Source organism: Prosopis cineraria, unplaced genomic scaffold (assembly GCF_029017545.1).
Source record: "Prosopis cineraria cultivar Desert tree isolate PC_DT_omini unplaced genomic scaffold, ASM2901754v1 PC492, whole genome shotgun sequence".
Lineage (NCBI taxonomy): Eukaryota > Viridiplantae > Streptophyta > Magnoliopsida > Fabales > Fabaceae > Prosopis > Prosopis cineraria.
The window spans coordinates 13684-32882 of record NW_026555817.1 but is presented as its reverse complement, the minus strand read 5'-3'; the positions used below and the strand labels follow the sequence as shown (position 1 = coordinate 32882).

The 19199-nt window shown below is 33.8% G+C and overlaps 1 protein-coding gene and 1 pseudogene across 1 annotated transcript; both read right to left on the bottom strand.

Annotated features, from left to right (window-relative positions):
- Positions 1-348: 348 nt before the first annotated feature.
- Positions 349-3848, bottom strand: LOC129297304 (uncharacterized). Its single transcript, XM_054935657.1, is given in 7 exon segments — positions 349-615; positions 738-1469; positions 1472-1842; positions 1971-2156; positions 2252-2551; positions 2655-3171; positions 3640-3848. Coding segments are annotated over 7 exon segments (2304 nt in total). The 5' UTR covers positions 3754-3848; the 3' UTR covers positions 349-531.
- A 4678-nt stretch (positions 3849-8526) lies between these two features.
- On the bottom strand, positions 8527-18075 carry LOC129297302 (protein VASCULATURE COMPLEXITY AND CONNECTIVITY-like; annotated as a pseudogene).
- Between the last annotated feature and the right edge of the window lie 1124 nt (positions 18076-19199).

Here is a 19199-nt window from a genome sequence, read left to right as displayed (position 1 = left end):
ATCACAAAAAGTCATCAATATCTTTTGATAACTTAATTTTTTGTTTGTTTTTCTTCATAAATGTGAATCTCAATTTTAAAGGCTGCCAATCATGAAGAGTATTCATTTTTCTTCATAAATATTTCACTTGCAAATGAATAATAATCACAAGTTATTTAGACCATTAGTGATATTTTTGACAAGTTAATCTCTTCTATTTTTTTATCAAACAAATTTTACTTGCAAGTTTTGTTATTTTAAATATTTTGAATCGTAATATTAAATTAATCCAAGCTTTTTGCTCCGCTCATTTAAATTAATTTGGCTTTTTGATTATTCATTTCAAAGACTCAATCTATGCAAGAAAAGAATTCCAAGAGTTCTTTGCATTACTAGGAATGCTTCAATAACTCCTTAACCATAAGTATATGACATAATGAAGATGAAATATGCAGCCAAAACTAGGATGGTTTGACCTCCCCGGAAAAAAGGGGGGGAAAAGGAAGAAAAGAAAATAAAGGAAGAAACCAAAGATTTCTTTGCCATTCCTTTTCATGGTAATAATTGCTGACCCTTGCTCTCTGTCATTCGGTTCTCTGGCAGTTCCTGCAAGGCAGTTCTCTTCCTTTCCACTTCCTGCACATTAAATTAGATTGCCAGTGAAAAAGAATAACATAGTGAATTAAGATTGTTACTACGAATAGTCACTTAAATTTTATTCTCAATATAAATTGCAAGTGAAAGAAATTCAGCCTTACCTTAACACTACTCTTCTCGTTATTGGTTTTATTATCTAATGATAAGTTCTTCAGCATCTTCTTGAGCTGCCGCATGCTTTTACTGGCCAGATCATCATTGATCTGGTTTTCCTTCTGCTTATCTCCCTCTTCATCATACATCTTTCTAACTGATTTAACTTCCACTGCTGCATTATCTTTCAGTGCTGACTGATCTTCACATGTAAACTGAATTGGAAAATCACTGGTCTTCAGCTCCGAGCTGATTGGAGCAGAAGTCAAAGTTGAATGCATCTCATCAGAGTCTTCCTTACATTCTTCATTGCCAATTTGAACATCTGTAGTTTCAGATCCTGCTTCAGCTTCAATAATAACCAAGGAAGATTGAGAATCTGCTTCACCTTGGGCATTCATATTTCCTTCTGAAGATTGAGAATCTGCTGCACGTTGGACATTCATATTTCCTTCTGACGATGGTTCATTGGAGGCCTCCATAACAGCATCCTTCTCTACATATTCCTTGGATTCTTCAATATCTGATGAAGTTCTAAATTCCAGTTCTCCATGAACAAGAGGAGACGTGTGCTCTTCGACTTGGACTACTTTGTTCTCAGCATAGAACATCTCTCCGGAATTCTGAATGTCACTAGCAGTTTCAACTGCTTTGATCTCAGCAGAAAACATTTCTTCAGACTTCTGATTGTCATAGGCAGTAGTTTCAATTGCTTTGTTCTCAGCAGAGATCATTTCTTCCTGAATGTCACTGGCAATTTCAACCGCTTCGTTGTTCTCAGAACAAAACTTTCCTCCAGAATACTGAGTATCATTGCCCACATTATAATTTCACTTGCCTCATTCTTGTCAACAATCATAGAAGCATCAACCTCATCATCAACTTTAGAAACATGTATTTCGGCAGAGTCATCTTCCATTTTAATAACTACTTCGTCCTCAGCATGAGAAGAAAGCATTAGTACTGAGTTCTGAATGTCATTTCCCATATTTGAATGTTCGTTGCTCTCTTGCTTGTCATCAGAGAATGCATCATTCTCGGTACACGGGAAAATATTATTTTCTGGCTCTAAAGAATCACAAGAATTCTCAATTTGACATATATTCTCAGTTCCTGCAGAGAGTAATAACACCCATCAAATTCAACGTCTATTGAAGCACATACCATTGGCATAACAAGATCGTTGTACAAAAGAATTTAATACAAAAAGAATCATTCAACCAATGGGAAGGAAAACACACCTGATTCGTTATTAGCAGCATCCACTTCCTTGGCGATTGACTTACTTAATTCAACGTCCGACTCAGAACTATTGTTCATATCCTTCAATGGAGATCCCGATTCATTGATTTTCACGAGACTTTCTTCTGGTTCAGCCTCCAGACTTGCTCCTTTATCACTTGCCTCCCCGGAAACTAATGGCATTTCTGAATTGGAATCATTTGATTGAAACATACCATTGGAACAAAGATCTCCAAACAATAATAACAATAACAACAAAAGACGTGCTGTTGGGACTTACCCTTCACAGTATCTTCTGATTCTTCAATCTTCTGAGGAAGACCTGTCATTTCTTCAGATATCTCATCAACCTTCACTGATTCTGTTTCATCACCATCCATGAAAATTATCTTAGCATCTTCTGATTCCTCAATCTTCTGAAGACGACCTGTCATTTCTTCAGATATCTCATCAACCTTCACTGACTCTGTTTCATCAGCGTCCATGAAGCTTGTCTTAGACAAGTTCTTTTCTGAAGAGGTAAGCTCCGATTCATCAGTTTTCTCAGTAACTTCAGTTGATATTTCCAGTGAGCTAGCCCCTGCATGCCCTATGTTAATTTAGGACCCGAACAGAAAAAAACAAGAAATAGCTCGAGAACAATAAAAGATTTGACGCTTAGGAAACAAATACATCGGACCTACCGTTTTCACTATCAACAGAGTCTTCTATTTGCTTAGAAAAACTAGTCAATTCTTCAGAAGTCTCATCATCAACTTTAACAGATCCTGTTTCTTCCTTTTCCACTAAGCTCATCTTGGACAAGTTCTTCTCCAGCAATCTCACTGACTTCCTGGTATTGTAGGCCGAAGTAGATTTTACCCTACTGTTTGAAGCTGCGGGAGTTTTTGGCACTTGATCATTTGGCCTTTCATCTTCCTTCTTTCTGCGAGTGGACGCCGCTGGCGCTCTTCTCCTAGTTGTTGGCACAGCAGGAGTTACAGGAACATTAAGATCTTTGTTCTCTTGATCAGTTTCTTCATCATTTTTTGCTCTTGTCCCACGACGAAGCCGAGTAGAGATCTTGGAGCTTTCGGGCTCTTCCACAACTGGCTTTCTTCGAGTTGAAGTTCGGCAAGCTGGGGTTCCCGTGTCCTTTTCATCTGAAATTTTCTGGGCATCGCTGTCTAATGGGTTCAAAACTTCTTCTATCCCTTCAACCTGATACACTCAAGGGAAGATTTCAAAATCCATTATTAAAATCAGAACAAACCTTGATTAGAGATAGAGATAGTTCTTCAATAAAATTAAAGACAATGAAATTTTAAAGACTTTCTATTTTCTGTTATCCAATTAGACAATGAAGATGCTCAAAGAATTTTCCTTGACGGGTTAGAAAAGCAATCGGTTCATTTCGAATCAAGCAGTTAACCGAACCTGATACGATGTTTCAAAATAAATGGAAAATTATCGAAGGGTATTCATTGCAAAATTCAAAGGACTCCAAGAAGCACAATATCAGGTTCCGCATTATGAGAAGATCAGTTTCAACAACGAAGCACACTATATCATTGATTGATATTTGAAAACTTTTCTATGTCGCAGATTACCCAGTAAATCGCATTACATACAACAACGAAAGTCAGATTGGATATTGCAGGAGAAAGAGGAAAAAATAAAACACATTACTTGCTCCAGAGCTGCAAGAGAATTCGCCATAGCGACATTGGTCATGTTAGCGGGGATTTTGTTCTTCTTGCACAGGGCTTGCAGCTGCTTCCTTGATAGGGTGTGGAAGTCCATGATGATTAAGATATGCAAATGAATCAAAACAAGATGTTTTGTACTTGAGAACTGAGAATTGAGAAATGCGTAGAAGTGTCTGAATCCGAATGCAGATCGGCGAGCGAAATGAAGAAGTAGGGCGATTATATAGTACAGTTGGGAGGGAGATAGACGTTTGAGAACCCTAGAAATTATGACCGTTGGAGCGTGATTTGAAATTTGAATTTCTGGGTTATTCTGGGTCTCAATTTCTGGTCAAGTTATAGAGTTCGTTCTTTTAAGTTTTAACATCAACATCAATATTTGGTTAAAAAGGGAAAAATAGAAAATTAAACCAGAATGTTATCTCTAGTGATTTTCCCAATTTTTAAATATTTTTTATTTGTATTATGAATGTATTATTATCCAGAAAATTCTCCTATTCATAAATGCATGGAATTAATTTTAAAAAATGTCACATATTTCAAAATAAATAAAAAATAAGATTTTTGCCAACAATGAGTGGAAAATTAAAAATAAATTTTCTTATTGAAATTTTATATATTAGTTAAAATTTATGTATTATTTTGATATTTATTATTATGTATAACTGTAATAACTAATAACAACATTTATTTTGAAAAACATGCAGCAATTATTTTTTATGAAAATTTTAGGCAACAATTTTAAAAATAATATTTTGATATATTAATATTCAGGAAAAATCAATATATCAATATATTATATTAAATCAAATCATCTTCTTCTGTTAAAGAAATAATTTTTTTTCATTCACATTTTTTCTTTTTATTTTTATGATATTACAGAAAATAATTTACTTGCCTTCAAAGAAATCTTAACTCATTATGAACTAGACTTTTGCAATGCACAGAAGCATGTGAAGAGACACATATATGCTTCTTTTTTTTTTTTTTTTCCAAACCACACGGATGCATTAATTAATATTGAGCAAAATTTTAAAAAATAATGAAAACCAAGATAAAAATCACATATTCAATTGCTTAAAACCTGTAATTATAAATTGGAGAGAAATCAGACTATAATTGACTTGTCTTCCTACAAACCATCCATAAATATTTAGCTAAAAATAATAAAAAAATTAACACGACTGTATATTTTGAAACACAATAATAATAATAATAATAATAATAATACACATAGATATAAATTCACACAATGATCAATATTGTTAGTGACCTATGTTTAAATGATACCAAGGCTCCTCCTACAACAAGGAGGATATATATTCGAACCCAGGATTAGATGCAATGGCTTGATTTGACTGATTCGAATATGAATTGTGGAGTAGTTAGTATAATAACAAATATGAAATGAATTAATGCATGGTTTTATTTTAAAAAAAAGAACATAATTTAAAATAAATAATGAAAAATAGTGCATCTTTTACTTTAGTTTTATATATTATGTTGATATTTCTTATTATTTTCATTGTAATAAGTAATAACAATATTTATTTTGACAAAAAAAACAAATGTATAGTTTCGTCTTCATTCATATCTTATCTTTTTATTTATGATACTACATTCAATAACTATTTTTGATAAAAAAAATATATGTAATTTTAATCAGGTTTAAGCCATCAAACCGATTGAAGCTTTGGTTCATAGATCAATGGTTGGACTGTGATTGAACCAAGATTGAATTAGTTAGAATAAATTAGTATATTTAAAATGTATGTTAATTATTTGACATAAAAAAAAAAGAAAAAGATAAATAATTTAGATGATGTAAAAAAATTATAGATAATAATGCAAATTAAATGAAATATAAATAATTTAACCAAATAATAATAACCTACATAAAAATAATATAATATATAGTATATATATATGTATACTCTTGCAATTAAATATAAGATATTTTTTACTTAAATTTTCCCCTAATAAGTTAGTTAATTTATCTATAAATTGATGACATATTTCTATTTGTCTTATTTACCATGGTGTCTCATACGTCCTTTCATGCCTGATCCCATCTATTCATTTAATTATTCATTTGGTTTAATGGTTTTAGATTTTCAATTACGATATTAAAATAAATATACTATTGATTTAATGATTATCATAAATAAGCATTGCAACATATTTTCAAAAGTATTTAAATGATAATATTAAATAATCTACTTATTTTAATGTCATAATTAGTAATATCACCATTAAATAAAAATAATTAAATGGATAGATGTGATTGAATATCAAGAGATGTATAAAGAAAGGGTGTAAAAATGATACAAATCCCCAGCCATGTAATTCCTTTGGTTCTATTTAGCGGACAAAAAAATTAATTGTAATCCCATTTATAGGGCATTTCATAATTTTTTCTAGTTTATCTTTATATTTTTGCTCATATTAAATGCTAAAAAAAAATTTTAAAGATAATTATTTTTTGTCCTTTTTAGGGGTAGTATTGAAAACTTATTAAATTTTAAGATATATTAATGATGTTTAAAGTTTTCTTTGATTTTGTTGCACAAAATAGGTACCCTGAGATATTCTTTTTGAATATGTATTTGAGACATATGGTGTGATGAATGTAAAAAGCTTTTTTAGTGAGGATGTGGAAAGTTTAAGGAATGGGACCGCAATGCTTCATAAAGTGAAGCATGACTTGCAACTTGTTAAGCAAACATTTACATTTAAAAAGCAGGCAAGTTTCACAAATGATCAATGGATGGGCTTGAGTTGGGCTATGTGAGACTAGATATAGATGGTTTTGTGAAAGATGGTTTAGGCAAATGTGGTGATATAATCCGATTGGAATGCTAATTATGGTGGGTGGTTTTAATGTTTATGTTGGTTACTACCCTATTGTTGTGACTGAGTTATTGAGAATTATATATAGTCTTCAATTATGTTAGGATATAGGGGTAGAAGGTCAAAGTGTTTGCTGATTGTGTAGATGCAATGAACCTTCTCCTCAATTCAATCAAGATTGTCACCTGTTTATGGATATTACCAATCAAGCCCAATCCCTTCTTTATAAAGAATGGAATATTTCAGTAAACTTCATATTTAGAGAAGCCAATTATTGTACTCATTTTTTTGGTTAAGTTTGCTTTTGATAGAGTAGGTATGTTTCAATATTTTGATCAACCTCCACCTTTTTGTTTGAAGGTGGTGGCTGATGATAAAGAGGCTCATTCTTGAGTTCCTTTCTTGTAAGTTTTTTTTAGCTCTTGATCTCAATTGTAAACAAAAAAAAAAAAAGCTTTCTTTGATTTCAGTGAAACATTTTGAAAATGACATGTAAATAGGACTAGATGAGTATAATTTATTTTACAAAAGGGTTATAATAATGTCAAGGCAATTGATTTATGGAAAAATGATAGAAAAATCTATTTAAATTAGGTAAATAACAGATTAGTCCCATGAAATAGTACAATTTTCCTAAATTTCCTTGGGATCTTTTTATCATTAGGGAATCAAATGAAATGACCAAATAAATAAAAATCTCAATCCTCACTGAAAAAACTTGTGAATTTTTCTAATTCATCTCGGGTTCTCAGGTTCTCCATTCACAACTTGATTCATGGTATGCTTCTGGTCTGTCTTCTTCTCTTCCTTCTTGTCATTCTGTGTCCTTTTTTTTTTCAAGTTTCTGTACATGAGTTATTTTTTTGTTTGGCTACTGTGCGTGGGTATATATAGACAAACATTTTTCCTCAGTTACGTTTGTTGTACATGGGTAAAATTCCTCTCCTCCTTGAAATTTTCTCTTTTCATATGTGATAGTTGAAGTTGATGCGGGTTATTGTGTGTAAATAATTAAGGTTTTCATTTTCTCTCCATGCTTAAAGCTGAAAACGTGGGTACTAATACTTACTCAAAAGGTATTGATAAATTACAATTTCTTGTTACATAATTACGAATTTTAGGATAAAACTTGTTAATATTAGAATCAAAGTTGTGAGTGGAGACTTATGAATTTTCAACTCTGATACATATCTGGACTTACACACCAAAACTTTAAAATCAGGACTTGCGAATGATTAATAAATTATTATGAATTTAAGGACAAAACTTGTTAACTTAAGAACCAAAGTTATAAATGGAGACTTGTAAATTTTTAAGTTTGATGCTTGTCTAGATGTACAACAAGACTTGTAAATGGTTAATAAATTATTGCGTATTTAAAGACAAAAGTTGTTAACTTGAGAATTAAAGTTGTGAATAAATTTTTAACTCTAATGCTTGTTTGAACTTACACACCAAGACTTGCGAATGACTAATAAATTGTTGTGAATTTAGAAACAAAACTTTTAATATTGAAACTAAATTGTGAACAAAAACTTGTGAATTTCAATTTTGATGCATGTCTGAATAAAATGTCATATCCTTTAATCCTTTAATTCCTTAATGACAGAAGGATTTCAAAGAATTTCAAAAAATTATACCATTTTATGATAACAATATATCATTTATCTAATTTAAATAAATCTTTATGTCATTCTCCTTAATTTATTTATTTTTTTATAAAATTGTGAAAATGACAATTAAGTATTAAAATAAATCTTTTTGACATTTTTTTAAAAAAATTGGAAATATCATCAATTTAAAACGAAAATTTCAATTGCAGTTTAAGAATTACATTTAAAACACAACAATTTGATTAGTAATTAAAATTTTTGAACTTACACACAGTATAAATTTTTATTTCTAATTGCACAAGCACTTCTCATTAAAATAAAAAAATAAAAAAATCTCGCTTCCATCCCAATAACAATGAGTTGATGAAAACGAATGAACCAAGTATTGAAACCGAACAACCTGATAATTTGAATAAATTCTACTGATATTTCCTGGCATTAATGCATGAAGATCATCTTTCATCTTCTCTGGACCATCAAATTGCAAAAACAAAAACATATAATCCCCTAACTATGCTGTCTGTTTTCATGTATGCATCCATATACAAATCCTACCTGCAACTAAACCAAACACTGACCAAACCAAAGCAGCTTGCAACCACCTTCACTTTTCACAAGTTTATCCATGGAAACTGCTCTGCAAAATGTCATCAACTCATACACATTGCCCTTGGTCCAGAGATATTTTCTGATCAAGTGAACTGTCTTCTAATGTATGTTCTTCATGTACAAACACTGGTTCTTGACTATTTTGGGTTGGTGGGAACTGTGGTTGTCCCATGGCTATTCCTCCTTGATTCGCTATCGACGTTCCATTGCCGGCGTTCTTTTCTGTGCTGAGGGTAATGTAGTAGACATTCCAAATGCTGCACTTGCAAGGGATAGAAGTGCCCCTCCTGCAAAGACTCCAGGTTTCACAGGTTTCACCACATAGCAGTAGTAATTGCCAAAGTACATGCTCTCATCACCATGTTGATCATTAAGAGCAGCACCGGTTAGTAGCAGGAGAAACCCAATGACAAACGTGAACCTGTTTCACATAAAACACACAACGGTGACAAGCTGACCAATAAGCTAAGCGAATAAGTTGAGAACCTAGTCTCATAAACAAGGCTAATGATTCATGCCACGTAAAAAACAATCCTTAGACCACCCTTGATATGGTTGATAGGAATGAGATAAATAGAAAGGTGAGGGGAAAAAAGTAATAGATGGGATGTGAAATGACAGTCATATTCCTCTCTATCTTACAATAAAACGATAAATAATGTAAAATAGTGATAACAAGAATATAGAAGACAAGTTTTTCTCTCCCCCCATCTTTTCTCTTTCCCTCATTCCAACAAAGCCTTAAAAGTAGAACATGGTAAATTTCCAAGATATAAACAAAACATGCACAACTATTCTCATTGGCATACATGAATTTCATGTAACCACAGTTCAAGAAACCAAGCAAGAAGATTCCATTCACAAAGCCTTAGCCTCATACAGAAATGATTTTTTTTTTCAGGTTTACAGAATTCGATGTGCATACAAGTGTTGAGAAGATAGACGATAAAACAAATGCATTGATTAGTTTGGTGGTTATTGTAACACGTTATAAGAAAAAACTACTCACAGCCTCCTCTGATAGATTACACTTTTGCGCTGGAAAGGTCCTTTATATGACATCCAAACCCCTCAAAGTTTAGAAGATGTTTTGATCTGTGAACTGGCAGGCTGGAATGGGTCATATGTGGTTGAATTAAGTGCATATCATGTTTTTCTGATGAAATCACTAATTATTTGTTAAAGTTTGCTGTTTCTCTTTACTTAGCTGGCAGTTCAAGATTCCAAATACAGCTCTAATAGGAACCGCTAAAGCACGCAAACACTACAGCCAGAACAGACCTAGTCAGTATCACCTCCTCGCTTCGTCACTACCTTTTGTCCCCTGCTGTATTTTTCTGCTGCTTGTATGGATTGAGTTTCATCAGCCTCTGAGGTTTGGATGTGTGATTTGGAAACTTGGTAAAAATTTTAAAAAATGGGGGGCTAAATCCATATCCTCCAGAATTTCTTATTTTAGTTTCTGAAAATTGGTGGAAACCCCTTCACTTGTCATCCCTCTCTGTTTCCTCTTTTAGAGCAAGGCAAATCAACCTAGTATCCTGTTTGTAACATGCAAATTTATCATTCAACTACAAGTTCATTATATTTAATTATTATGTGTTTAAGATTGTTCATCTGAATCTTCCTGGAGCACATCAACGCAATTTTAAGGTCACTTTTATAAGTCTTTTTCCCAACATGATTGTAGTCAGATAGAAGATCAATTGTTCTGGTTTACAAGAGGAAGGGCAAGGTTGGCACTAACCGCATTCTTTCTGGCATGGAAATAATAGAACATGGGGTTGAGATCGAGAGCCTCTAGATGGAGTTGGATAGCAAGATGTAAGGAAGAATAAAGGAATGTGGATGGGGTAAGGAAAACAAAGAATATGGGTTGTCTGGGAGCATCTAGTCCCCCTCAAAGCTCTATTCAGGTTTCCTATATTCTAGTCCATAATACTTTTTCAATTTCTCTTTGCCTTGTTACTGCCTGCCATATGGTTGTGCAGTAGATTGCTGTTTTCTGGATAAGTATCGAGAGCATTTTATCAGGTTAGGGTAGCAGGTTGCTAACATAGTCCCACTGAAAGAAAGATATGACCTTCCACCTTCATTGGTTTCATTCTCTAACATGCAAGAAAACTAAGTCTTCAAAATCAAGTAGATTAGCACTCAAGGTTTGACCAAATGAGAACCCAAAAAACCAATTTCTATGCACCAAAGCTGCCCAGACTTCCTCAAACCACTTGGTTCTCATGTCAGAAAACTTCAGATCTTCTCTCTTTCCATGGCAATTTTTCTATTGTATTACACTACAAAAAGCTAAAATCTAGTAATTTTTCTCACTGGTGAATCTGAAAATGTGATGGAACCCTCTATTCTAATAAGCTTTAAACAAGCATAAACCAGAAACTACACCACAAATGGGGACTGAAAATTACTATTACCTACCGAATAGCAAAGTTGGATTACAGCGAAATAAGGAACTGAAAATTACAACGTACTGAAACAGAAACAGCACAGAATACACTCCACCAAACAACAATCACAAAATATAAGTCACTCACTTACAAACATACACTAAGCAGGAGATAAAATGATGAAGAAAGATGATTTCCTCCACCCCCAACCTGGCATTCGAGGGCCAGAGCTCTCCTATACCACTCTCAATATTCACTCTCTCTAGGCAAGGAGGAAGATTTAAAGACCTAAAAAGTGACTCTAGCACAGCCTTACCCCTAGAAGACCCTTAACCATCACTAGGACTCTAGCAGCACATCACTAGGCCATCAATACTTTCTTTTTTCCCCTCATAACCAGGATCCGAAGGGCAACATCTGAACCAACAATAATGTTATCTTTTAACCTCTTGCCTTCCTTGATTTCCTCTTATAGGTCTTAGTAAAATCATGAGCTCTATCAAAATGCAATCCCAATACTCAAAATCTGATCTATAGCTAAATGACATAAAATTCTGAACTTTTATGTAAATAATTTAAAACTGTATTTTAGCCACACACAAAAAATCCCCATGAAGGGAATCCATATGCAGCTTTAAATATTTAATATAATTTGACCCAATGCATTCTTGCCCTAACCATCTGTTGTTGTTTGGATGGGATGAGGGGAGGGGAGGGCCCTTGTTTGACAATACTATAGTGGAGGGGAAAAAATTTCCCCTCTCTGTCCTCCTCTCCCCCAACCAAACATAGTGTAAATGTAAAACCCACACAAATGGACAAAAAGTTGAACATTTCATACTTGATGTATAATATCATTAGGAATATAAGGATATTTTGGTCAAAAAAGGTACTATTTTAGTTTTTTCACGTTGCATGGACAATGGAGTTAAGTGGAGCATATCTTTGGTTTTGGTAAAGAGACGTGTGATTTCTCAAAATATAGGGAAGAAAGATAAATTTAGGTGTCTCTTGAGGGAAGAGAATTGATTTACTCAAACAAATAATCATAAATCAACCCCTTTATTGATGCAGTGATCAGAGTTTTGAAACATTGATCAAATTTGCAAAGTTTCAACATGAGTCTATTCTGAAGATACTAAACTATAACTATCTTTGCTGAATGTTGAGAATTTCTAAAATTGAATTATATGAGGAGATATGACTAATATTGTCTTTTCCTTTGCTCATTTCACTTAGAAAATGAAAATGACTATCTTTCTACCATTTCCTAGAGGTTGCATCCTTCATTTTACATCTTCAAAGAAATATCTCAAGCTCAGATTCCTCTAAAACCCAACCTTGGCATTGAAGGATGCCATCTCCAGCTGCTCGTGTTTCTATTTCTTGGCAGATTACTTTTGTTACTCAAACAATTATCTAATCCTGAAGACAATTAAACTATAATGACAAGAAATTGGCATATTCCTTGCAAGACATATGGGTCCAGCATCTACTTTGAATATATTGTGTTGAAAATAAAGGATTAAAACTCGACCAGATCTGGAAATATTCCCAGATGAAGGGCATCACACCAGAGCTGGAATGTCATGTGATCCCCTTCTCGATAAAGAATAAACAAGACTTGGCTACCATTAAGTTCCTATATTTAGCAGTAGTCATCTCATTTAATTCCTAGCTGTTGGGTATTTAATGCTCCAGATATGTAGGCCTGAATGTATTTGTGTTCCTGTTTTCCCCTTTTCTGGATCTTCTGACCAGCACTCCTTCACCCCTATTTAATGTAGTTTCTAGTCTTTGTATACAAGTTAATCATCGTCATTCACTGACAAAACGTATATTTCTCTGCTTTTCATGTAAAGGAGTGATGATTGACACACTCTCTGTTTGAGTGTATTTTTAAATTTTTTTTATATAATTATTCTTCCTTGCAGCACAGCATATAGGGTCCTGAGACTTTAGTATTTATTTCTAGGGTTAGTCATATTTTTCAATTAGTCATATTTCTATTAAATATTCCGATTTATATTTTTTCAATTCAGTAAATAAGTGAAATTTACCCTAGATTCCAGAGTTAGCGAGGCAGGCTTGTTGTCTCCAAGTCTCTTTATTGCATCACTCAATAAAACCATCTATCAGACTGAGAGAAACATTGAACTCGGCCAAATTCTTCATGGTATTAGAGCCACGGTCCAATATCACGACTTCCATGCTCTAAATTCAGAGAAAGGGAAAACTCAATCCCAGGGCTCTCAAATATATTTATAGGTCAGTCACACTCAAAAGGGATATCAATGCTATCATCCAACCTCAAAGAAATTCTACACTGCCGTTGATGTAACCTTCTGTGAAACTACACATTTCCCCAAAACACCCATTCAGAGGGAGCACCAAGACACTCCCTGTTTTGGCGTCCAACCAATGCAGCACAAGCACAAAATCCCTTCTATTTCTTGTTTAGCTTCTAATTCCCTCTCCCCTTCTTCCAATACCCTGTCCCCACACCAGGTTTTTAATTTTAAATTTACTAACTGTGTTTTCATTTTCTTTTTAATATAATTTTCCTTATATTCAAAAAGGCACAAAATCTTGAACAAGCACCACAAGATTCTGAATTCATCCCTAAACATTCTGATCCAGACGATAATTCTGCAGAAACACCTAGTCCACATCCTGAAATACTTAGCCCACAGCCCAATACTAAATGAGATTAACCCTGCTACAGTCCAGCAAGGAGCTCAAACAGCAATGCAACAATCTAAACAGCAAAATCTCAGCACTGAAACCCATCCAGCATGACCTCCAGAACAGTGTCAATTATCAACCTCAGCTTCAAATCCTACAAGAGATGATCTGACGTGGCCTATAGCACTCAGAAAGAGGATAAGATCATGTACCAGACACTCAATTGGGAATTTTGTTGGCTACGAAAAATTATCTACTGCTGAAATCATTTGTACATAGCGCTTCAGCATAAAAGATTCCAAAGGATGTCTATGAGGCACTAAAAGACCGAACTTGGGAAAGCTGCAATTAACGAAGAGATGAAGGTATTGACAAAGAATGGAACCTGGGAACTCACAGAATTTCCCAAGGGTAAGTCCACTGTGGGAAGCAGGTGGGCACTTACAAAGAAATACAACCCAGATGAGCATTAATCGCTATAAAGCAAGGCTTGTCGCCAAAGGATACAATTTGACTCCACGTATTGATTACCAAGAAACATTTGCTCCAGTTGCAAAATTCAAAAACATCATGCTAATTCTCTCACTTGCCTCCAATTTAGGTGGGGCCTTTATTCCAAATGGATGGAAAAAATGGCTTCTTGAATGGCATCTTGGAGGAGGAAGTTTACATGGATATACCTCCAGGTTTTGAATCTGATAGAAATTCAATAAGGCATGCTAGCTAAAGAAACATTGTATGGTTTGAAGCAGTCCCCACACACTTGATTTGAAAAATTCACTAATGTGATATGAAAACATGGCTTTGTTCAATGTCAAGCAAATGAAACACTATTCATGAAACATTCTATAAACAAATGTTAAGCGTGTATGTAGATGACAAAGTGATAACAGGCGATAACAAAGATGAAATCCACACACTGGAGAAACTGTTAGCCTCAGAATTCGAAGTCAAGGATCTAGGAAGTCTAAGGTACTTTCTAAGAACGGAAGTAGCAAGAACAAAGAGAGGAATAAGTATCTCACAAAGTATACCCTGGATTTGCTCCAAAATTAAAGAAGAGTCCTCTAGTTAATATAGAAAGGTACCAGAGTTTAATTGGGAAATTGATGCACCTCACTCGCACTAGGCTTGACATTACATGCATAAACCAAAGGAAGATCACTTAGAGGCTGCTTACGAAGTTCTCATATATTTAAACTTGGCTCCTGGAAAGGAGCTCTACTTTAAAGAGGGCACCCCATAAGGGAGTTGAAGTGCCTACAGATGCTGATTTGGCCGGAACAACTGAGGACAACATATCAACAATAGGTTACGTTACTTTCATGTGGGGTAACCTCATAACATGGAGGAGCCAAAAACAATCAGCGGTATCACACAGCAGCAGTGCAGATTCATAACTTCAAGCACTTGCCTTAGGAATTTATGAAGGCATGTGGATACTTAGATTGTTGGAGGAACTCAGGACCAGCATTCATGGTCCTATGAAATTATTTTGCAACATCGTATCAACAATTTAAATAGTCAAGAATCCCATTTACCCTAATCCTAAAGCTAATCGGTTAACTACGTACTTCTTCCCCGTCTGAAAGAGATACAGAGTCAATCTCATTCACAATTAAAATAGTCAAGAATCCTATTAACCATTATAGGACCATGCATGTGAGGATAGACAAGCATTTCATTGAAGGAAATATTGAAATGGGAGTTGTGGAAGTGCAGTATGCTTCCTCAAAGTCTCAGATAGCTAATATCCTAACCAAGTCAATAGCAACAGAACAGTTTGTATCATTATGTGGCAAGCTTGGCATGATAGATATCTACAGCCCAGCTTGAGGGGGAGTGTTGAAGAGCAATGATCGACACTCTCTATTTAGTGTATTTTTTAATTCTTTTTTTTATTATCATTATTCCTTGCAGCACAGCATATAGGGTCCTGTGACTTTAGTATTTATTTCTAGGTTAGTTATATTTTTTAATTAATAATAATTCTATTAAATATTTTGATTAGTTTTTTGATTCAATGAATCAGAGAGATTTACCCTAGATTCTAAAGTTAACGAGGCAAGCTTGTTGCCTTCAAGTCTCTATTTATTGCATCACTCGATAAAACAATATATCGGATGGAGAGAAACATTGAACTCAGCCAAATTCTTCACTTTGGACACATTCAATTTCATATTGTATCCAAATGAATGAATTATTCTCATTCATATATGCTGCCCACCAATGTAGGCCTGTTCAAACTTCAAAGCCAAATTCTCTTTAGATGAATGAAATTCATAATTCTACTTCATAACTAAGTAATTGGCAACATTAACAGAGTTCACGAGGAATAAGAGGAAGGGAACTACTAAGTGAAAATTACCAAGATAATACAAAGCAAACCAGTGCCAGCCTCCAACTGGAATCAGGGATTCGAGGGCTTCTTCTACAACAAATACACCCAGTTGAAACATTTATGACGATTTGAGCAATCATTAGAGCCAGGGCTGCAGTTAAACCAAGAGGTAGTGCCGGACTTCGAGGATACACACATTGATCAGGAGGATCAGTTGTAACTTGAGAACTCTGTCAAGATACAGCACAGTATTTCAGTGGTTTTTGTGGATGATGTAGAAATAGCAAAGCATACAAACAATGCTAGGGTTAGCAAGTGCAACATCAATAGCCTTCCTGATACAAAGTAAATCATATTACTAGTCCTACCAGGATCACATTCGGCAAAAATCCTACCATCAAAGTTCACATCAATTACCTAGACTTATTACCAACAAAGGTTGGTTCAATTGATAAAGAGTTGGTCCATGACCCACAAGGTTGTAGGCTCAAATCCTGTTGCTGATGTGAAAACCTTGTTGATAAGTGATTTAAGTACCTTTATAAACACTTTTTGAGTCTAGTCCTACCAGGATCACATTCGGCAAAAATCCTACCATCAAAGTTCACATCAATTACCTAGACTTATTACCAACAAAGGTTGGTTCAATTGATAAAGAGTTGGTCCATGACCCACAAGGTTGTAGGCTCAAATCCTGTTGCTGATGTGAAAACCTTGTTGATAAGTGATTTAAGTACCTTTATAAACACTTTTTGAGTCTAGAGGCATGCCTTAGTCCTGGTAAACCCTCCGGACCTAACTCACCTAAAATTTTATGTATTAAAAAAAATTACCTAGGATTATTTTCACATTTTAGGACGGAAAAGGAGAGCGTACTAAAACAGGAAGATAACACAATAAAGGGGAACAGACAAGCATTAAATTTATATTTAAGATAGCAATTTAGGAAAAACTTGCAAAGTTCCGACTCGTCCCTCCCTGTTTGTATCAGATAAATCAATATTTGATGAAGTTTCCTGCGTGTTTGGAGATAAAAGAAAACCTAACTTCTATAGTTCAATTTCGAGGTGAGATTAGGGTTCCTGTCTCATATCCACATGCAATATAAATTTACAAAATTTCAGTGGTAAGATTCATTCTAAAATTAAATAGTTGGCTTTCAAACTAAAATCTACCTTGCTACAACATTGCCATCCCCACTAATAGCAAAATATACGGAAGGCGACAAGGGTTTCAATGCCGTACTCATCACCCATGTACTGTTAGACCTAACTTAGGCAGTTCTTTAACGTTCTGATTACAATTATCGCTTTTGAATTAGAAAAAATAGTTTTCTCCACAGTCCAGAGGTCAGTACGATCCCCATCCCCGCTTTCCATCCCATGAACACCGGATCCAACACTACAAAGAGGTGATCAAATTAACTCCTCAATAGTCCGAAATTTGTACTTTATGTTTTCTTCAACCGTTCCAGCAGCCATCGAACTGATGAATAAAACACAACCACAAAACAAGAAAAGGAAAAAGAACAACCAACAGTTCGAATCAAACCCTTAAATCACAACACAAAAGTCACCTTAATCCGAGTTCCCTCTGCAGCAAACCCTGTCGCAGCCGATAATATCCCCAAGAAACCCACAACCCCACAAACCACCAGCACCTTCCTCTCCATATATCTCTCACTCTCTGTGTGTCAGTCAAAGTGTCTTCCAAAGTTGCGTGGGTGAACTGGTGATGATGATGATGAAGAAGAGGATGGAAGGGTAAAGTCGATGGAGGCGTACAAGCTGCGAAATGTGAAGTGTGAACGGAGTCCTGTGTTGTCTTCTCGAAAAAGGATAACCGAGTTGCCGCTGGAGTTTGCATAAACGAAGCGGTCAAGCCGTCAAAGCCCGTATTATTTATTCAGCCCATGGTCTCAGCGTCTCACATCACAGATTCCGAAGGTAACGTTACGAAATACTGCATGTCGTTTTCGGCGTTCATGAATGAGATTTGATTAGAAGTCTAAATTTTATATACTTAACATATTTTTATCATGTATAAAAAAATATATATTTTTATCCTATAAAATTAAAATAAATAAATTTAGTATAAAAATAATATTAATATTAAATTTTAATATAAAAGTTAAATTTGATAGTAGTTGATCAGAAAAAAATTAAAAAATATCTTCAAAATTATAAAAAATTGATCAATAAATTTTTTTGCCTTTTTATATAGTGTTTTAATCTTTGTTTACAATTTTAATTTTTTAAAGTTTTAATTAAGTTTAACTTTTATTATAATAAGAGCAAGATTGTACAGTTTTAAAAAGTTAAAAAAATATTGCATAAAAATAAGCTAAGGTTTAAATACATTTGAACCTATATTTAAAGATTAGTTTACTCTTTTAACCAATAAACAATATTTATATTTAATTACAAATAACATAAATAAATGAATAAATAATTTTTCTTTGATTTTGTCTTATCTATAAGAATGAACAGAGGACGACGATTCAACCAAGCGGGGCAATTATCACTTATTACTTTATTACGATAGGAATCATGTTTCCTTTAAAAAAAAATCAAGAAGACAAAAAAAAAAAAAATAGTCCGATAACAAGTATAAGCATCATTGTTGTCTCCGTAAAAACAGGGTAATTTCGGATTTCCAAGATTTCTTCCCCAATTGCCTTACCATATTCTTCCCCTTCTCTCTCTTTTCAGCGGTGATATCAATATTTAGATAGTTTAGATTTAATTTTTTATAGAATTATTGTCAAGTGTTAAATTAAAAAATATAATGATTAAATTCAAATTTCTAAAATTTGATCTAAGAACAATCTAAAATCTAAATTGCCTAAGGGAAATGAGTATTTTTTTTAGATAATTGAAGATTTTATAAAAAAATTATTTTGTAAGAGATTTATAAAAAGTAAACAGTACTTCAGATTAGTTACATAATAAAAAAATATTATTAGTTAGCTCTTTTTAAATTTTGTTATAATTTCCTTGATTTTTGTTTTATAAAATTGATTTATTACTATATCATTTCA